The sequence below is a fragment of the Labeo rohita genome, chromosome 14, assembly GCF_022985175.1.
Source record: "Labeo rohita strain BAU-BD-2019 chromosome 14, IGBB_LRoh.1.0, whole genome shotgun sequence".
NCBI lineage: Eukaryota > Metazoa > Chordata > Actinopteri > Cypriniformes > Cyprinidae > Labeo > Labeo rohita.
The window spans coordinates 2,937,283-2,959,878 of record NC_066882.1 but is presented as its reverse complement, the minus strand read 5'-3'; the positions used below and the strand labels follow the sequence as shown (position 1 = coordinate 2,959,878).

At 34.9% G+C, this 22,596-nt stretch overlaps 1 protein-coding gene across 5 annotated transcripts; it reads right to left on the bottom strand.

Annotated features, from left to right (window-relative positions):
• Positions 1 to 2,484: 2,484 nt before the first annotated feature.
• On the bottom strand, positions 2,485 to 22,464 carry sh3rf2 (SH3 domain containing ring finger 2). Of its 5 annotated transcripts, XM_051127935.1 has the most exons (12): positions 22,339 to 22,446; positions 22,155 to 22,252; positions 21,536 to 21,912; positions 18,707 to 18,973; positions 18,098 to 18,193; positions 14,864 to 15,169; positions 11,523 to 11,644; positions 11,232 to 11,402; positions 8,737 to 8,978; positions 6,870 to 7,156; positions 6,489 to 6,751; positions 5,391 to 6,236 (listed from the first exon to the last, which is right to left on the bottom strand). In XM_051127935.1, exons 3-12 carry the CDS (start codon positions 21,890 to 21,892, stop codon positions 6,056 to 6,058), a joined length of 2,292 nt encoding a protein of 763 aa, XP_050983892.1. In that variant the 5' UTR covers positions 21,893 to 21,912; positions 22,155 to 22,252; positions 22,339 to 22,446; the 3' UTR covers positions 5,391 to 6,055. The 5 variants fall into 5 exon arrangements, with proteins under 5 accessions (XP_050983891.1, XP_050983890.1, XP_050983892.1 ...); XM_051127934.1 differs by lacking the exons at positions 5,391 to 6,236; positions 22,155 to 22,252 and adding an exon at positions 2,485 to 3,787 and having other exon boundaries at positions 22,339 to 22,464; XM_051127933.1 differs by lacking the exons at positions 5,391 to 6,236; positions 6,489 to 6,751; positions 22,155 to 22,252 and adding exons at positions 2,485 to 3,787; positions 4,040 to 4,302 and having other exon boundaries at positions 22,339 to 22,464.
• Between the last annotated feature and the right edge of the window lie 132 nt (positions 22,465 to 22,596).

The window sequence follows — 22,596 nt, the reverse complement described above, 5'->3', positions numbered from 1 at the left end:
TGCGCGGAAATGCGCCCGGGTATTATTTACATATCTATGGACGGAACTGGGCAATAACTGATTCCATGTCATCTGAATTATGTAATCAGATTGCAAAAATTAAGTATTTGTAATTAAAGTTACATTTTAAAATACTTGTAATCAGACTACAGTTAGGCCTACGTTTTATTGATTACATGATTACATATTATTCACACAGTAGCAACGTTTATTGATTGTTTCTAATTCCTCTTTTTTATCTTTTAAATTTTCCTTTCTAAAACAGTCTACCGCTTGTATACACTCAGAAAGTCTAATTTAGCATTTGACCAATGGATTTACAAAAATCGTTTCACGTTTAAGAAGTGTCTCAACATTGCATCTCTGATGACCCTGGTGAAAAAACCAGCAAATGCTGGTTAGGTAGGTTTTGATGCTGGTTTAAGCTGTTCCTTTGCTGGTTCATGCTGGTCCTTGACCAGCAACATGACCAGCAAAAACCAGCAAAGGACCAGCTTAAACCAGCTAAGGACCAGCATAAACCAGCTAAGGACCAGCCCTTAAAAAACCAGCTAAGGACCAGCATAAACCAGCAAAGGACCAGCTTAAACCAGCATCAAAACCTACCTAACCAGCATATGCTGTTTTTTTCTGGGTTTTTTTGTTTAAGAAGTGTCTCAACATTGCATCTCTGATGACCCTGGTGAAAAAACCAGCATATGCTGGTAGGTATGTTTTGATGCTGGAATGCTGGTTAGATAGGTTTTGATGCTGGTTTAAGATGGTCCTTTGCTGGTTTATGCTGGTCCTTAGCTGGTTCATGAGGTCCTTAGCTGGTTTATGCTGGTCCTTTGCTGGTTCATGCTGGTCCTTGACCAGCAACATGACCAGCATAAACCAGCAAAGGACCAGCTTAAACCAGCATTAAAGAACCAGAACACATTCATTTTTATTTAAATTATCACTAAATTATCAAAATACACAAATTCTCTTTATTTCTCATTTGCAGACATTCTCAAACTTTTTGTCATCTGAACCTGAGGTTTTAAAATTAATTTTTTAATAATTAAGTATCACATTTGTATGTTCACCGTTCTCTGACACTGGTTAATGGTCATATGGCGTGCAGGTAAACATAATATTAAATTTAAAATTATTTATTTTAATTTTACATTTTTATGATTTAATTACTTGTTAGCCTTTTGTTAAACTTACAAACCCCCTGCAGTTCTTTTGCAAACCCCAGTTTGTAAACCTTGATATTATATAATGTTTAATGCACTTCAAGTTAAATACACTGCCCTCCAAAAGTTTGGAAACACCCCTGGCAAAGTGTGGTTTTGGACAATATCAGCATAAATCCTTATCATTTTTTTGGTGCAAATACATTAAAGTAACTTGACATTATCATTGAAGACCAGCAATAATAATTTTCTTTTTGATTACATAATAATGGCAGTATATACATGTCAAAGTCAGACATGCCCCTTTGCCAGATGTGATGCCTGGTTACTGGTTTAAACTTGGCCCAGGTTTTTAAAAGATTTTTGGGTCAGCACACCTTAATAGCTTCAACAACTGATTGCCAATTAAGTTTAGAATACAATGAATTTAGGCCCAGATTATGCAGAGCTGTAATAGCTGCTAATGGTGGATAGTTTAATGAATTGAAAATTTAAGTTTTTTCTATGTATAAACTGTTTATAATAATAATAATAACTTTATTTTTATATAGCGCCTTTAAAGCATATATATATATATATATATATTATATATTATATATATAAATATATATATAATAAATATAAAATATATTTTTTATTCCAAAACTCCACTTTTCTAGGGTGTTTCCAAACTTTTGGAGGGCAGTGTACAATGAAAGGAATCTGTTTTCTCACTCTTTGTATTTTTATTATGGTTATGGTACAAGATTATCCCGTTTAAATAAATGTGATAAACGAGTTAGGTCAAAAGTAATCAAAAAGTAATCTGATTGTATTACCTAAAATGTGTAATGTAATGGATTACGTTACTGACTACAATTTTTGTCATGTCATTTGGAATCAGTAATGGATCACAATTTGTAAGTAATCTCCAGCTCTGTCTATGGATATCAGTGTTTAAGAGCAAGTGCTGGGTAGATAATTCCTTAATAATTTCTGAGTTTAATAAAAAGCTAATAATAAATTAAATCCTAAAAATGAAAATAAATTATATTAAAATTAATCAAAATAAAAAAAAACATTAAATAATGAAATAGTTTATTTGTTAATCTGCATGTCATGTGACCATTAACCAACATCAAAGAAACATGAACATGCAAACGTGATACTTAATTATTAAAATATTTATTTTAAAATCTCAGGAGTACATAAAGTAAACATATTAGGTGAAAGAGGATCAGATGACACATGTCCACACAACTTGTAGACTTTCTGAGTGTATATAAGCAGTAGGCTATTTTCTAAAAGATAAGGAATTAGGGAGAATCAATAAATGATGAATAATTTATTGATATTGTGTAAATAATATCATGTAATCCATAAAAAAGTAAATGTAGTCTGATTACAAGTATTTTAAAATGCAGTTTAATCTAATTACAAGTACTTAATTTTGGAATCTGATTACATGATCCAGATTACATGTTATCAGTTGCTCGAAACATGTTGATGTAAAAATACAAAGACAATTCATTGTAATTAACTGCATTAATGTTTCTTATACTGGGGCTCATTAACGAAATTGTTATTTTAGAATATCAGGGGGTACTCCAAGTAAATATATTAGGTGAAAAAAAAATAAAGTTTGAGAATCCCTGCATTACATGTAAATGTGAATTTGTGTGCTTTAATGTGGTTGAAAAACAAAAGTCTTTCAAAGACAGACTTGTGTGACTAATTTGTAATCATGAGATCAACAAAAAAAGTAATTCTGATTTCTGATAGTCTGATTTCAAGTATTTCAAAATGTGACATAATCTACTTGAGTTTTGGTTACGTAATCCAGTCTGTATTCTCAGATATGGCAAACAATTACGTGGCTGCTGTTGTATGTGCAAATGTTCTTAATTTCAATGTAAACATCAGTCCTACCAAATTAAATTCAGTAAAAGCCAAAAAATTCTGAACTCTTCATGTTTATTATTATTAGTTTAACAATTTTCCCAAAATTCCCCCCAAAAAAGGGACTGAGAACAGGAACGTTGAAGAATTCCATCATCAGGATATAGATGCTATGATGTTTTATACAACAAAACAAGTCCACCACTACTGTACTGGGACAACAGGATTTTGTGCGTGAAAAAGACAATCTTTAGTAAGTCATCATTAGACCTCCCTTTATCCAACAGTCATAGATACTCATTAGTTTCCTAGAATGAACAAACGTCCCCACCTGTCACCCCATCTAAAAGTGCAAACAGTGATTCAGCATACAAAAAGGCACGTTTATCTGTCAGAACTGACTAATGATGAAGGAAAAAGTAGTTTTTGTGCCAGGTGGGTGTGCCTTAAGCATGACATGATTTGTCGTAAGTACATAGGATATTGCTTTTAATTAAGGTTTATGACACAACAGGCTAAAACGGTGTGACTATGAACACAGCACTGGAACAAGAACATGTGGCACTCAAAGGACTTTGTCTAGGATTTCCAGAACGCTGCTGTTGAAAAGGCCCGTTTTTCCACTGATCTCCTGGGTCACGAAAAGCCTTCCGTCTGCTCGAGGCCTCTGAACGACGACTATTTCTCCTTCCGTCAGCGTGAGCTCTGCATCCGTTTTAGCGGTGAAACTTTTCATGACCCTATATCTGAAAAACGCAAAATTAGCCGGTCAGAGTGCACTAAAAGCAAAACGCCAGGATGTGCGATACAAGATATCTACATGCTTCTTCAGATTCTGACAGGAAATGTTTTTCTGTTAAAACAAGTTTCGGTAAATTATCTTAATAAATCTCACTAAAATACTATATCTGCTGCTCATTTCTAGGTAATTTTCTACACAATTTGATCAGATAACTCAAGACTTCCTTTTAAAGACACGCTCAAGAAAACCCATTCACCTGTTAGAGCCGGGCTGGTTGTTGATCAACACTGGCTTCATATTTAGCGAGAGGCAGTCCATTGATTGATCCAGGCCTGTGCTCTTTCTAGGTGTTTTTGTGTCTTTAAGAACTAATGTACTTCCATCCCGACCCAAGATGGCTGAAGGATTCCAGTGTTCCAGAGTCAAAAGACCAGGTTGGGAACCAGAGACTTGTCCCGGAGATGTCATTTTTGGTGTCTGAGGAGCATCTTGAGTCAGGAACCGCACTGACTTTACTGGCTAAAAGAACGATATCAACAAAAATACATTTTGAACACTTGCGAGCATTTGAAGGTGAAAAATCCCATTAAATCCTAGATCATCACAACTCTTAGACCTAAAATGCTTGCATTCTTACCTTCTCTGTATTGTGCTTATGAGAGTCTGGTTTGACCAGAATGGACTGAGGCGCCACGGCACGCCACGTAATCCATTACATTACACATTTTAGGTAATACAATCAGATTACTTTTTGATTACTTTTGACCTAACTCGTTTATCACATTTATTTAAACGGGATAATCTTGTACCATAACCATAATAAAAATACAAAGAGTGAGAAAACAGATTCCTTTCATTGTACACTGCCCTCCAAAAGTTTGGAAACACCCTAGAAAAGTGGAGTTTTGGAATAAAAAATATATTTTATATTTATTATATATATATTTATATATATAATATATAATATATATATATATATATATATATGCTTTAAAGGCGCTATATAAAAATAAAGTTATTATTATTATTATAAACAGTTTATACATAGAAAAAACTTAAATTTTCAATTCATTAAACTATCCACCATTAGCAGCTATTACAGCTCTGCATAATCTGGGCCTAAATTCATTGTATTCTAAACTTAATTGGCAATCAGTTGTTGAAGCTATTAAGGTGTGCTGACCCAAAAATCTTTTAAAAACCTGGGCCAAGTTTAAACCAGTAACCAGGCATCACATCTGGCAAAGGGGCATGTCTGACTTTGACATGTATATACTGCCATTATTATGTAATCAAAAAGAAAATTATTATTGCTGGTCTTCAATGATAATGTCAAGTTACTTTAATGTATTTGCACCAAAAAAATGATAAGGATTTATGCTGATATTGTCCAAAACCACACTTTGCCAGGGGTGTTTCCAAACTTTTGGAGGGCAGTGTAATTAACTTGAAGTGCATTAAACATTATATAATATCAAGGTTTACAAACTGAGGTTTGCAAAAGAACTGCAGGGGGTTTGTAAGTTTAACAAAAGGCTAACAAGTAATTAAATCATAAAAATGTAAAATTAAAATACGGATTTCTGATAGTCTGATTTCAAGTATTTCAAAATGTGACATAATCTACTTGAGTTTTGGTTACGTAATCCAGTCTGTATTCTCAGATATGGCAAACAATTACGTGGCTGCTGTTGTATGTGCAAATGTTCTTAATTTCAATGTAAACATCAGTCCTACCAAATTAAATTCAGTAAAAGCCAAAAAATTCTGAACTCTTCATGTTTATTATTATTAGTTTAACAATTTTCCCAAAATTCCCCCCAAAAAAGGGACTGAGAACAGGAACGTTGAAGAATTCCATCATCAGGATATAGATGCTATGATGTTTTATACAACAAAACAAGTCCACCACTACTGTACTGGGACAACAGGATTTTGTGCGTGAAAAAGACAATCTTTAGTAAGTCATCATTAGACCTCCCTTTATCCAACAGTCATAGATACTCATTAGTTTCCTAGAATGAACAAACGTCCCCACCTGTCACCCCATCTAAAAGTGCAAACAGTGATTCAGCATACAAAAAGGCACGTTTATCTGTCAGAACTGACTAATGATGAAGGAAAAAGTAGTTTTTGTGCCAGGTGGGTGTGCCTTAAGCATGACATGATTTGTCGTAAGTACATAGGATATTGCTTTTAATTAAGGTTTATGACACAACAGGCTAAAACGGTGTGACTATGAACACAGCACTGGAACAAGAACATGTGGCACTCAAAGGACTTTGTCTAGGATTTCCAGAACGCTGCTGTTGAAAAGGCCCGTTTTTCCACTGATCTCCTGGGTCACGAAAAGCCTTCCGTCTGCTCGAGGCCTCTGAACGACGACTATTTCTCCTTCCGTCAGCGTGAGCTCTGCATCCGTTTTAGCGGTGAAACTTTTCATGACCCTATATCTGAAAAACGCAAAATTAGCCGGTCAGAGTGCACTAAAAGCAAAACGCCAGGATGTGCGATACAAGATATCTACATGCTTCTTCAGATTCTGACAGGAAATGTTTTTCTGTTAAAACAAGTTTCGGTAAATTATCTTAATAAATCTCACTAAAATACTATATCTGCTGCTCATTTCTAGGTAATTTTCTACACAATTTGATCAGATAACTCAAGACTTCCTTTTAAAGACACGCTCAAGAAAACCCATTCACCTGTTAGAGCCGGGCTGGTTGTTGATCAACACTGGCTTCATATTTAGCGAGAGGCAGTCCATTGATTGATCCAGGCCTGTGCTCTTTCTAGGTGTTTTTGTGTCTTTAAGAACTAATGTACTTCCATCCCGACCCAAGATGGCTGAAGGATTCCAGTGTTCCAGAGTCAAAAGACCAGGTTGGGAACCAGAGACTTGTCCCGGAGATGTCATTTTTGGTGTCTGAGGAGCATCTTGAGTCAGGAACCGCACTGACTTTACTGGCTAAAAGAACGATATCAACAAAAATACATTTTGAACACTTGCGAGCATTTGAAGGTGAAAAATCCCATTAAATCCTAGATCATCACAACTCTTAGACCTAAAATGCTTGCATTCTTACCTTCTCTGTATTGTGCTTATGAGAGTCTGGTTTGACCAGAATGGACTGAGGCGCCACGGCGGCCTCTTTCTGGACAGGATCCCTGCTGATGGTTTGATATCCACCAGCAGAGGGCGCTGTTGTCTCATATGCCCAATGCTGAGCCTTGATGGGGTTTGAAAACAAACCGTTTCTCTTTTTGGGAAGAACTGGTGAGCGACCGAAAGTGTAGATTTGCCCCAAGTCCTGAGGCGGAGGCTGAAGGTTTACGATGGAATTTGAGTTGTAGTTTCCGTGATTAGGCAACCCTAAACAAAAGACAGAGAAGAAATCTATCAGCACATCAGACCGAATTATATAAAGAGAGAAAATCACCATGTTTGTTTTCAACATTGATAATAATTCTGAAATGTTTCTTAAGCTGCAAAACAGAATATTAGAACGATTTCTGAAGGATCATGTGACAATGAAGACTGGAGTAATGATGCTGAAAATTCAGCTTTGCATCACAGGAATATCTTGCATTTTAAAATATATTCAAGTAGAAAGCAGTTATTTTAAATTGTAATAATATTTCACAATATTACTGCATTTTTCGTCAAATACAGTTGATACAGTCAAATACAATCAAATGTTTACATACACCTTGTAGAATCTGCAGAATATAAATCATTTTACCAAAATAAGAGGGATCATACAAAATGCATGTTGTTTATTTAGTACTGATCTGAAAAAGACATTTCACATAAAACATGTTTACATATAACAAAACAAATCCACAAAAGAAAATAATAGTTTAAAAAAATGAGCCTGTTTGTCCTGAACAGTTAAACTGCCTGCTTTTCTTTAGAAAAATCCTTCAGGTCCCACAAATTCTTTGATTTTTCAGCATTTTTGTGTATTTGAACCCTTTCCAATGATGGCTGTATTGTTTTGAGATCCATCTTTTCACACTGAGGACAACTGAGGGACTCATATGCAACTATTACAGAAGGTTCAAACGCTCACTGATGCTCCAGAAGGAAAAACTATGCATTAAGAGCTGGGGGTGAAAACTTTTGAACAGAATGAAGATGTATGCATTTTTCTTATTTTGCTTAAATATCATATTTTTCTTTAGCACTGCCCTTCAGAAGCTACAAAAGATACTTTCCAAGAAGACAAAAGAAGTTACATTTACCCTGATCTTCGAATTCAAAACGTTTTCACCCCCTGCTCTTTATGCATAATTTCTGGAGCATCAGTGAGTGTTTGAACCTTCTGTAATAGTCCCTCAGTTGTCCTCAGTGTGAAAAGATGGATCTCAAAATCATACAGTCATTGTTGGAAAGGATTCAAACACACAAAAACGCTGAAAAACCAAAGAATTTGTGGGAATTTTCTGAAGAGTTTAACTACTTAGGACAAACAACGGACTTATTAACAACTATCACTAAACAAAAAACACAGCTGTGGATCATTCAGGTAACAACACAGTGTTAAGAATCAAGTGTATGTAAACTTTTGAATGGGGTTGTTTTTATAAATTCAACTGTTATTTTCTCTTGTGGACTATGTAAATGTCTTTTATGTGAAATACCTCATTCAGGTCAGTACTAAATTAACAATAACATGCATTTTGTATGATCTTGTATGATCTCTTATTTTGGCAAAATAATGAACATTTTGCAGATTCTGCAAGGTTTATGTAAACTTTTGACTGTAACTGTAAATGCAGCCTTGGTAAACATAGGACACTTCTTTTAAAACCGAATGTGTATTTTGGCTTAAATTGGCAAAAAGTATAAATAAAACACACGTTTGAATAGTTTTTTTCTGTTTAGGACAGTTGCAGCAGCTGAAAGTTGACTTAATCTGTCACTACGTGTCAGGGCTCGTTGGCTCTCACCCCTGTGTGTGGCATGGAGGGTGCGTCTCACTGAGCTCCATCCCTGCTTTCCACCCAGCTGTGTTGCTCTCCCAGGACCGGCAGAAGACATCACAGCCATTGTAGCTGAAGGGGTGTCACCGTTTACTCTGTCTAGAGCCAGGACAACAGCCTGCGGCTTGTGCAGGGTGTGGCGCTTTGCCGATACTGTGCTTGTATTAGGAATGGCAGGTCTGGTTTGTTCAAGAAACCTTGCAGATGTTCTGTGGGAAAGTCAGGATATTACTGTAACCTTGCTTAACAAGATAATATTGTTTGTGCTTGCAAAACAACAATAGTTCTAATTAGAACTAATAAGGTCTACGAAAATGTTACATTTCTAGCACATACTGTGATTTTATATAACCCATGCAAAAATAAACTGATCTGAAGAGTCTATATTATTATCTTTAATAGTGTGTTTAAGATATTATCTAATGTAGAGCATAGGAGTGTGCAATATTTATAATAATATAATATACTATAATTGTTGTTTTAACGATATATGGACTGACATTAGGAGTATGTCACTTACTTTGCAAGAAACAAAGAAAACAGGTCTTGAGATTCCAAAAGCATTCACTGGTTTTGTTTTCATGTTTATATAGTTAAGTAGACTAATATCACACAATCAACAGCCGCAAATAGAGTGTTTTCACAACATGTCATCGATCAGCCTTATTGGCGGCAATGAATGTAAACGCTGTCACTGAACCGAACAAAACTTGTATATTTTGCTGATTATTGCTGCTGAAAATGATCAATTGTTATCAGGTTTTGGGCTGCACTAATATGTCAGACCGGGAAAAACATTTGGAGTACTATAGACTGCAAAATCAAAACAGTTCAACAAACAAGAAGTTAATATTAAGTGAGTGACATTTTAGACACAATATTATCTGTTTTTTCTGTTTTACGAACAAAAATTGTTTCATCAAAGCCGGAGCAGAACAATTTGTGCATCTCAAAGCAACACTGCAGCATTTCCTTCCTGAATTAATCTGTTTTTGAATTAATCATTTGAGTAAATGATTCAATGATTAATTCGTAAAGACAGTCACTTGCTTCATTTCTAAATGAATCGTCTGTTTTGAATGAATCGTTTGAATGAATGATTCCATTTTTAATCATTTTAGACATAATATTGTCTGTTTTTTTTTCTTTTTTGGCAGTGAAAGTAATTCCAATCAAAGCTGGAGCAGAACATTTGTGTGTCTCAGAGCAATATTTTGTTGTTTCATTCCTAAAAAAAATATTTTTAACGAATCATTTGAGTCAGTGATTTGTTGTAAAGACAGCCACTTGCATCGTTTCTAAATCAATTGCCTGTTTTGAATGAATCGTTTGAATGAATGATTCCATTTTTAATCACTTTAGACACAATATTGTCAGTTTTTTTTTGTTTTTTGGCAACGAAAATAATTCCAATCAAAGCCAGAGCAGAACATTTAAATGTTTTAGAACAATGCTGTTGCATTTAATTCCTAAATAAATCTGTTTTTAACGAATCATTTGAGTCAGTGATTCAATAATTAATTCGTAAAGACAGCCACTTGCATCATTTCTAAATAAATTGTCTGTTTTGAGCAAATCATTTGAATGAATGATTCCATCTTTAATCATTTTAGACACAATATTGTCTGTTTTTTTTCTGTTTTGGCAATAAAAGTAGTTCCAATCAAAGCTGGAGCAAAACATTTGTGTCTCAGAGCAATGCTGTGGTGTTTTTCATTCCTAAATAAATTATTATTTTAACAAATCATCTGAGTCAGTGATTCATTTGTAAAGACAGCCACTTGTGTTGTTTCTAAATGAATCTCCTGTTTTGAACGAATCGTTTGAATTAATGATTCAATTTTTTACCATTTAGACACAATATTGTCTGTTTTTTTAGTTTCTAAATAAATCTGTTTTTAACAAATCATTTGAGTCAGTGATTCATTGATTCATTTGTAAAGACAGCCACTTGCATCATTTCTAAATCATTTGAATGAATGATTCCATTTTTAACCATTTTAGACGCAATATTTTCAGTTTTTTCTGTTTCAGCAGTGATAGTTCCAATAGTTCCAGTCAAAGCCGAAGCAGAACATTTAAATGTCTCAGAGCAATGCTGTGGCATTTAATTTCTAAATAAATCTGTTTTTACCGAATCAGTTGAGTCAGTGATTCAGTGATTCATTTATAAAGACAGCCACTTGCGTTGTTTCTGAATTAATCAGCCATTTTGAACAAATCGTTTGAATGAATGATTCAATGAATCGCTCATTAAGACAGAGACTTGCTGCCACCTACTGGTGGTATTAGTGTCAAGATTATTTATCCATGACAGGCCTAAATCAGAACACACTCAGCAAAACATTGTTTAATCGTCATTATCTTTTTGTCAGTATCGCACACCACTAGTAAGGAGAGGAAGAATGTGTTGGTGTTACTGTGTGTAGCCCAAACGTACTATGGACTGTACTTCTGCTTACCTGAGCACAGGTGTAACATAGTTGGCTGGCAGGATTCCTACTTTGCCTGTTCGGAGAGACAGTCCACGCAGCCAGCCCTCCTTGAATTTCCCATAAACCCCCACCATCTCACCCTTCCTCAGTTCCAGCTCCTCAGAGCGATGAGGCGTGTAAGAATACAGCGCCGCACACCTGAACATATCATCAGGTTAAAGAAATTGTTCAAAAATGAAAATACTGCCATTATTTATTCACTCACAGTAACTGAACACATTTACAATATATATATAATGTGATCTCACAAACACTTACACACTAATTGAGAGCTGCTGGGTGGCAGACATCTTGCTCTCTGACGGCAGGGGGGACGCCTGAGGGTTAATCAGTGCCATGGTGATGGCTGGCGGACTTTCACCGTTCATTGTTCTGTCTCTCTGTAACAGTCAGAAAGTAACTGGTAATTTACTTATCTTTGCGTAGACACTTCAATACTAGTGTAGAACAGATTTGCTGAACTCAAACATTCATGCTTATGCAGCCTTCTGATAACATATCACTCAACATGTGCAAATGCTAAGCGGTTTTTAATAACTTTATGATAACTAAATTACAAAAAACAGACTGAAAAAAACTTTCTGAATACACTGAATCTTGGCTGACTGCTAATGGATTGGCATATTAATGCCATTGTAAAAGTTTCAAGGTTTATTCAGTATTCATTTTGTGTATTTCTGTTGCATAATAGCAAATGAAACATCTCTGACATCAGATAAAGAGCTGACTCAGACAGAGCATCTCAGATTAAGACTCTTCCAAAGCACTGATAACAAATGACTAATATTAAGACCATGGGGTCTTGGAGGAGAGTCTGGGCAGTTGAGTCATGATGAATCTTTCTCTTAAACTGAGATCCAGTCTAATATTAGTGCATTACAAAAGCATGATGAAACAAGAGCGATCTGTGAATTCTGTAACTTTGACAATTTCCACGCCTCTCTTAATCACTTACACCTACAGTATGTCCCATAATTATCTCAGGGAGAGCAGGTGATTACAGCTTTGTTACATCAGCGCTGCCACTGAAGACAACGAAGGCCTAGAGAGTTACACATTAACACATTTTATTCAAAGCGACTTACAAATGAGAAATACAGCATAGGTGATTCATCTTAGCGAGGCAGTAATATAAGTACTGCAGTCTAATTGTATCTTAAAGGTACCAGATAAGTACAATAGAGCATGTATTTTAAGAAAGTCAGTTCGGTCCCACATCATATTGCACTGAAATACTGGTCTAGGATTTACTTTGAAACTATTTTCAATCAGAAATTGCTAGTAAATTTCATAAATAATTGCAACAAAATGGCACACTGAATTAAACGTGAAATCTGGAGTAGAAAGACTGAAAGCGTTTTTATAATTATTATTGTAAAACGTAGACCTAAATTTACAACTTCAAAAATATTAAGATATATATATTATGTTACTACTGTATCTTCTGTCTCAGTTGTAAAATTAGACTATTTATTATAAGGTCCCGTTTTAAACCCGCTATGAAGGTTCGTTCTAAATCAAATGATTCGCGATCCCGCTATGAAGTTCCGTGTGTAACATTCTGTGAATGTTAAATTTGTCAGTATATGTAATATATATTAGAAAAATTACTGTTGTATCTGATTATATTAGTTAGTGTAAACAAAGTAAATGGGAGAAACAGATAAACACAAAACATATCGTTCAGAATGATTCAGTTCTCTAGTCTGTTGTGTTCCAGTACTCATAAATCAGTGATCTTGTGTTTGTCAGATATAGTGCTGTCTGTTCATTGGCTTAGCTCTACCTGGCTGAAAGGTTGACGGCCGTCGATTCAATCCACAGACTCATATGTGCAAAGGTATCTGTACTAACACTTATTAGTCACCTAAACAGTGTTCATCTTTGGGTGAAAGATTCTTTTAATGTCATCAAACATTGGTTTCATTCAGAACGTTCTCTAAAGGACATGTTTAGTAAACTGTTAATGAAAAAACTTTTTTTTATATCTTTATTTAATTTGTGATCTTATTATTTTATTTTCCGATACGAACATTTATCTAATTTCTGATATGTGGTCTGTCTGTTCTTAATCTCTCTTTGAATGTTAATTAATTTATTATTTTTTATTAAGTTATTAATTTATTATTATTAATTTGTTTATCCACCTTTTTTGTATTGATTTTACCATTTTGTCATGAAAACATGCATGTTTTTGTTTGCTTTTTGCAAAGTGAGTCCAAAAGAATTCACTGCGTGATGAAGGATATTAGAATGCATTTAAAATAACACTACAATTCTAGTTATCAAAGCAAAAATATCCCTGTATGGGCTTTTATTTTTTATATTTATACAGTTAAGTAATATCACACAAGCAACAGCCGTTTTCCTAAATATTAGCGTCTGTGCGCGATCACAAATGTGATATTAGTTTTATAATTTCATATTAAGTTATATTGCTTTTTTGCTTGAGTTAGATTTCAGACACAATATTGTTTTTTTCTGTTTTGCCAACACAAATAGTTTCAATCAGAGCTGGAGTAGAACATTTGTGCATCTCAGAGCAACACTGCAGCATTTTTGTTCTTGAGTGAATCAGTTGAGTCAGTGATTCAATGATCCATTTTTAAACACACTTGCTTCCTTTCTAAATGAATTAGCCATTTTGAATGAATCGTTTGAATGAATGATTCAGCGAATCACTCATCCAGACAGGGACTTGCTGCCACCTACTGGCTGTTTTAATGTCATATTTATATTAAGTACCAGCACAAAAACACGCAGATTCTGCAGTAACTTTTTTTGTGTTCCACTGAAGTAAGGCGCTTATGATGATCTGCGCCGGCGATGAGTAAATAATGACGCAATTTTTATTTTTAGCTGCAATTTATATTTTCTTTCCCATCTGAAAAACAGTGGGCATGTTTCCTATGACTTCAGAATGTTGCACAATCTGAGGAAAAAAATCACATATAATGCAAAAAATCCAGTGTTAACTGGCCCCCGGGCAGGTCGCAATATGAGTGACTCGTCTCTCCGTGATGTGATGTTCTCCTCGCCTTCTATTAATGACACAGCTGATGGCAGGAGGACAGAGAGAGAGTCACTGCTCAGTGGAGAGGAATGAGTCTTTCAACCAGATAAGAGGAAAGTGTTACGTAACCCTATATGAGTCATGAGCTTGTAAAGCGGCAACAGAGAACGGCGCATTTTTAGCTCTCAAACACGCTGGCTTCCTCTCAGGAAAACATCTTATACTGACAGAGGAGAGAAAAGCACCTGTTTTTTTGAGGGCAAAGTACAGAAAATGCATAAAGGAACAGCTCGTTTTAGATTTCTAATAAAATCAAGCATCACCACATTAAGATATTATAATAACATTTCTTATCTATGCAAGACAGATCACAGACAACAGAAACAAACACATCTCTGACTCATCACCTCTCTCGTTATCTGAATAGGATGTTAAACTCACCGTTTATCATTTAGAGTAGCACTGAATAAAAAAAATGCATGCTTTTCTGCATCTCGGCATTGCATGCACTAATCACACGTAGCAAATAAACATCCGATCATCATTCCCACACAAACACAAACACGGTCGCATAGGGACTGCTCACCTTAGGCAAGTTTCTGCGAGAGCTCCTCAGACGTGGCTTGTTAAATGTGGCGAGTTGTGGCGTCTTGCCGGAGGACGGCTGCGCGCTGGAGCTGATGTGAGGCGGCTGCTGGCTCTGGCTGAGGGGAGGATGGTTCAGGCTGTTCAGGAGACTGACATTTGGAGGCCTGGCCGACTTGTGAGACGCTCCAGCGATCCGCCTGGGGACGCAAGCATCGGCGTTGACCCCGCCGCCGCTCCGTGGGTGCGATTCCACCGAGTCCCTCCTTTTGCGTTTTTCCAGAAGCTCGTACGCCGCCGGATTTGGCTGTGACGGGAACACACAGAGCGGTTTAAAAAGAAGCCGAGATGCACAATAAAGTCATGCTGGGTTGCGTAAGCCGCTCTACCTGCTGCGTCTGAGTTTAAAGTGTTGTTAGTCCCACCTGCTTGCTCTAAACTTCCTGCGTAAGTGGCAGCTGGAGCGGCTGATCTGAGGAGCGTGCCGTTAAGATGGACTGGTGCAGCACATGTGGGCAGGAGGAGTGACGCTCCCCCTCTCTGTTCCCATGATGTGCTGCTCTGCCACCAAAGTAAAAGAAAGCATTACTGTGCCTTCACGCCTGGCTGCTCACCGCCAAGATGCCCGACCGGCGTCGAGAGTGAGGCTGGCTGTTTTATCTGACTAACCTCTGATATAATAATGAAAAGCATTCTTATCTGGAGCTTAATTATCCGGTGGCACATGAAGTTCACTGGAGCAGCAGTGGCGTAAGAACGCACATGTCAGTCACAGGAATGCAGCATCATAGATAGCATGCTCACTAACCCTGTTATCACACTCCGTAAGTAGCTATCGCCACTGCCGGCGCTGAGAGACGAGGGCCTATTGTTAGGAATTTAATCGTGACATTAAACAGAGAAATGATTAGGGGATGTTGAAAAGACTGGCCAGCAATGGCGAAGATTTTACGTCACACTGTAAATGATGAGTGATTTTGGATTATTATAGAATAAAGAATTAGAAAGTGCAAAATAGTCAAAGACGTCTGGGTTATAATTCATTCCAAAACCAAAAGAATGATATTTAGCACAAAGAAGCCTATTTTTAGGATCATTATTTTTTTTTTCTGTGACATTATTTTCATGACAATTAAGCAAATACTCTCCATTCTCAGTGTGCTAATAATATTCCCATTACTGTAATTGCGTAAATCAGGAGTCTTATATCTGTGGCGGCACTGCAAGTGTTTTGCCAATTAATGTTTGATCTTAAGTTTTTCTTAAAGAAAATATGCAATAAGCAAAAATACAACATTGAGTTCATTTCAGCCTAAGGTAAAGTTAAAAAGTAAAAGTTCCAAAGTCCACATTTACATTTAATCTGAGACTGAATATTTTTCTGAGTACATTTTATATATATATATATATATATATATATATATATATATATATATATATATATATATATATATATATATATATAAAAATGTCTATGCCTTTTTTTTTATCTCCGAGTGGTTGTGTAACTTTAAAAAAAATGTTTAGTAACATGCTTCATTATCCCTGCATTAAAATATATTTGTAAGCTCAAAATGTACAACTATGCAACATCAATAATGATTATTTTATTGGTTTTCAGTGTAATCTAAGCATCACAACAAAGTATGTAAATCAGGATCATTAGGGTTAACTAAAACCATTAAAAAAAATGAAATAAATATATTAAAAAAAATGAATTACTTGAGGTCAAATACAAACAACTTTATTTATTTCAGCTAGTTTTCAAGGCAACATTTCTCATTTTTATTTTCATATTAACTTCATGTACTAAAATAACTAAAACTAAAATAAAAAATATTAAAAATGAATTAAACATTTAAAAACAAGTACATCTATGCACATCAATAATGATTATTTTAATGGTTTTCAGTGTAATGCACATCAATAATGATTATTTTAATGGTTTTCAGTGTAATGTAAACATCACAACAAAGTATGTATCATTAGGGTTAACTAAAACCATAAAAAATGAAATAAATAGATAAAAAAAAAAATAATTACTTGAGGTCAAATACAAAACAACTTTATTTATTTCAGCTAGTTTTCAAGGCAACATTTCTCATTTTTATTTACATATTAACGATGTACTAAAATAACTAAAACTAAAATAAAAAAATATTAGAAATGAATTAAACATTTAAAAACAACTAAAAAGGCTCCTTGGTTTAAATTGTTAAACTGATTTGAATGTAGTCTTTAAAGCATGCATTATAGTTGTACTGTCTTTCTTTTATGCTCATTTAAAAATTATAATTGAAATAAAAACAATGTATTTTTTAAAATATTATTTCTTGTTTTATTACACTACCAGTCAAAAGTAAGATTTTTTTAAGTTTCTTCTGCTCACCAAGAAGTTTCTTCTGTTTTTTTGATCCAAAGTACAGCAAAAACAGTCAAATCTTGAAATATTTTTACTATTTAAAATGACTGCTTTCTATTTGAATACATTTTAAAATATAATTTATTCCTGTGGTATCAACACTGAATTTTTAGCATCATTACTCCAGTCACATGACTCTTGAGAAATCATTCTAATATTCTGATTTGCTGCTCAGAAAACATTTATTATTATTGTTTTTTCATACAAAAAACAGCATCTACCTTAAATAGAAATATTTAGTAACATTATAAATGCCTATATGATCACTTTTAATCAATTTAATGCATCTTTGCTAAATAAAAGTATTAATTTCTATCATTTCTTACTGACTCCAAGCTTTTGAGTGGTATAGTGTATGTGTTACAAAAGTTTTTTTTATTTCAGATAAATGCTGATTTTTGGATCTTTGTAGTCATCAAAGAATCCTGAAAAAATGTACTAAACTGTTTTAAATATTGGTAATAATAATAAATGTTTCTTAAACCGCAAATCAGCATATGAGAATGATTTCTGAAGGATCATGTGACACTGAAGACTGGAGTAATGATGCTGAAAATTCAGATTTGATCAGAGGAATAAATTACATTTTAAAATATACTCAAATCAAAAACAGTTATTTTAAATAATAAAAAATATTTCAAGATTTTACTGTTTTTGCTGCACTTAAATGCAGGCTTGGTGAGCAGAAGAAAAAACATTTAAAAACTTACTGTTCAAAAGCTTTTGACTGGTAGTGTATTTTATGATTATTGGGGTTAAACGTGATCTGGACATTTCTTTGGGAGGTACAATAATAAAAGCCTGTTGTCTTACCTCTGTGAGCTGCAAAGGAAAGATCCCAACTTTGTCCCCAAGTTTACCTTCAACCCAATTTTCATTCACTTGTTTAATAAGAGTAATGCTGTCTCCCTGCAGAGGGGAAGAGAGAGAGATAGGCATGTGTTAGGCAGCTGTGGGTGCAGGACGTCCCTGAAGACGTTTACTCGGCTTGAATCGCTCTATGCTGCGGGCCCATTACACCCTTAACTCGGCTCCAGACCCATTTGGACCATCTGCTCTCAGGAAAAGAAAAAAAGGAAAATGTCCTTTAATGGATGCTGTGCCTGAGTCAAAACTGTTATATAATTCAAGGCCTGCGGTGTGACTAACAATACTGCTACATTACACAGCCCAAAGAAGACCACTTTCATCGCTTCCCAGGTTTCACATTATGAATCACACAAATGAGGCAAGTAATACTAAACGTGTTTATGTATAGCATGCAATAGCCTCAAAAAGTATTTAGACACTTCCCTCACCGTTGCAAAAATACTATGCCAGATACTTTTTATGGCCACCGTACCAGTCCAGCTGAATTGAGGTAGTACATAGATTAAAGAATATGAACTCAAATAGGTAGGTCTATAAAGTGCAGAGATGAACCTTGAAGAAGGTTAAGCATTCCTTGCTGTCCCCCGGATCCAGATTGTTAGCATTGAAGTCGTAAAGTGCTCGGCAGACGGCCAGGGGCTGCGGCTGCTCACTTATGACCCGCACCACATCCACGGGAACCAGACCGCTGCTGTCTTTGCCTTCGCCGTAATACCAGTTATCATCTACTCTCCAGCGCAGGTAAATGATGTCACCTGACTTCATCGTGAGCTCCCCAGGTGCGTTACCCTGGAAATCATATACAGCTTGAGCTTGCACCTGAAACAAATAAAATGCCATTAGTTTTATAACAATTAAATGCATCCAAAGAAAAAATTATTAAATATCATTTGAATTATGTATATATATAATTATGCACCATGGTAGCATTGGTACTTTACTATATGGAAATGTATGTCTTTATATGTTATATATAACTGTATGGCCAGATTTCTATTGCTGAATTACAGAATTAAAAAATTTAAAAATTAAAAAGTAAAACATCTCTGCATTTAAAGAGTGAAGACATTTAAAATGATTTCTATTTAATAAATGCTTTAATAAATATATTTGATAAATGCAAAGAAATAAAATGTATTACCATTTGCACACAAAATATGAAGCAGCGCAAGTGTTTTCAACATTGATGATAAACAGAAATCTTTCTTGAGCAGCAAATCAGCATATGAGAATGATTTCTGAAGGATCATGTGACACTGAAGACTGGAATAATGATGCTGAAAAGTCTGCTTTACATTGCAGGAAAAAATTACATTTTATAATATATTAAAATAGAAACCTTTTTTGTTTTAATATTCCACAGTGTTGCTGTTTTTACTTTATTTTGATCAAATAAGTGCAGCCTTGGTGAGCAGAAGGCATTTGTTTTTATATTATAATATATATTATATTTTATATTATATATTATAGTATATATTATTATTATATTGTTATATATATTATTATTATTATTATTAAATGCTACTTTTTATTTTTACAGGATCTTGTAATATCTTTTAATGTGATAAAATATATAATTTTTAAATAATAGGTGTCCGGGGCGTGGTCAGATGTACCTGCTTTTTTGTCTAGCTGATCACATGCCGGATTTTACAGTAACTCTTGTGAGTTGTAGGAAGAATCTTGACTTGATCTTAACCAGGCATCATATTTTTTTTAAAGCAAAATATAATATTTATTTTATTCATTTGTTTTGGGTGAACTATAAAAAGTAGTTAAAAAAAATATGACCCCTTGTTTAATTCATTATGGTATATCTGTTGTACTGTCTTTAATTTATGCTCTTTTTAATAAATATTATGTGTAATATTTTAACATTATAGTAATGATGGGAAAACATGCTTTATAGATCTTAATAGCTTAACAGATTTAGAAATATATTTTCTTTATACAAAATATTATTTCTTTGTTAATATTTAGATTGTTGCAGGTTAAATATGATCTGGACATTTTTTGAGAGTGAGATTTACTCTATGTAATTTATTCTTATTTTTGGACATTTTGGACAAACATTTCTTGTCTATAAAAGACAAATTATATTATAAAAGGAAAAGATGAACAAATATTATTTAATATCTGTTATTAAAAAATATAAAAGACAAATTTCTGTAAGTGGCTTCTGTAAATAACATCTAACATGCTGCTTTTTTATTTTTACAGGACAATAGTATGTATTATTACAATATAAGTTGTTTTAATGTGATATATATATATATATATATATAATCATTTTGGGAGGGGTGCGGCTTGGGGGCGTGGTCAAATATTCCTGTTTTGTTGTTTTTGTCTGGCTGATCACATGCCTGATTTTACAGTAACTCTTTACTGTCATAAAAATTGTCGCAGATCTTAAATAGGCATTATATTTTTTAATATAATTATGGGGAAACATGCTTAATGAAATTCAATAGCTTAAAAGATTTATAAATATTTTCTTTATAAAATATTATTTCTTTTTTATTTTTAGACTTTGGGAGTTAAATATAATCTGGACTTTTTTTTTTTTTAAAGATTCATTTTTTTTCCCCAAACACTGTTATTTTGTACTATATATATATTTATATATATATTTATAATGTTAGAAAATGTTCTAATGTTAGAAAAGTAAAAGGTAACAAAATATATGTATTATATATATTAATAGAAAAAAAGGACAACTTAACAATTGATTTCGGCAAATAACACAACATCTAACAGCGCTCTATCTCTCCATGCATGTATACTAAATTAGATGCAAGGAATAAGAAACCCAGTGGGAAAAGTTTCCCTAGAGCTCAAAAGCATCCCAAACTTCTAAACAGAATTAGTGTTTGTGGCTCCAAATGCAATGGCTTTTTTCCCAACTGAAACTCAAGTCCACCGACCTACTTAAACCAAACTAAGGCCCAGTGTGTTTCAGTGGACATTGTTAAACAGAGCATAATGGGGCTCCTAAGCAGATCGGATTGGCAAACTGATCTCCTATTTAAAACCACACTGATATAATTAAATATACACCTTTTATCATCATGCTTATGCTGCAGAAACCTATTGTTCCATTGCAAAACAAACATCACACGCTGTTTGATGTGACACAACATCAAACGCGGTGTAACATGATACATACAGGAGAAAGTTTAGAAAATACCCATATTCTATATCATCATCATAAATCTAAATCACATCATAACTCCTAAAAGATAAGGCAGGCAAGCAAAGACACAAGCCTTAAGTGCATGTCACAAAACACATGAACATCAGCTGCAAAAAAAGAGAAAGACAGTGCGTTTCAAAACATTATTCACGCTCTGATGCAACAAAAGCACATGTTCTACTTCTCACCCCCTGCGTGTTCTGCTCCGGTTTGGACAGATCTTGAACGTAACAGCTTAAAAGGTCCTCCTGGACTGTAGAGCTGACATATCTGACGGATCTGTCCCTCGGCGTGCCCAGCGGACCCCGTTCCTGCAGGCTCTCTAGGAGTCTCAGCAGCAGCGAGTTGGTAGGAAGCTCCTCCACTGATCCTGGAACAGCAGCTCTGCACTCCGGACAGCACATCTGATGAGGGTGTGAAGCCTCGTGCTGCTGAAGGCATGCTTTACAAAACGTGTGCTGGCACGGCAAGACCTTGGCAGACACATCCAAAGGCTCCATGCACAAAGAACACTCCAACAGGTTCAAAACAGCCACATCCTCCATTCACTCCTCCTCCGGCACACCTTAAACACAGTTCACACAGTTTTATAACTACTTGAGTCAGAAATACATATTATATAATGAGGTATCTAATGATTCCTCACTCCAAACCTGTTTGTAATACCCCGAGCTGTGTACTTCCGTCAACACCTGTTCATCACGCTATTGTAATACGCGAACAGGTGTGAACGCAGTGCCACATTTGTAAATACAAACACGTCGCGCGTTTATGTTGAGCTTAATTTATAATCTCAGTTAAGCTTACGTTTAAAAACCATTTGTGCTCTCGTGATCCCGTGGAAACCAAAAGCAAGTTTTCATTGAAATCAAGATCGGACGAGTCGCGGATGACGTCACGTCTACCTGGTTACACAAAACACGTTCGCAGCGAAATCGAGTTAGATATCAAACTGAACATTGTACTGAAATACAGTTAAATATTCACGTACCTGTTGTCACGTAAGAACAGAAGACGAGAGAAAGTGTACAGGTGACTGAGAGAGCAGCTCTAAACTGGTTGCGTGCGGACAGGTGTCATCTTACAGCTCAATGTCACTGAGATTCAGCCGGAGAAATGGACTGAATATGACGGAAAACTCTACGTGTCACATCACACTGCAACTGTATACCTGTACAGGTTAACCTATGTTAACTAAATGATAATTCATCGGTGAATATTTTTTCGCCAGCTTAGAGAGAGACAAAAT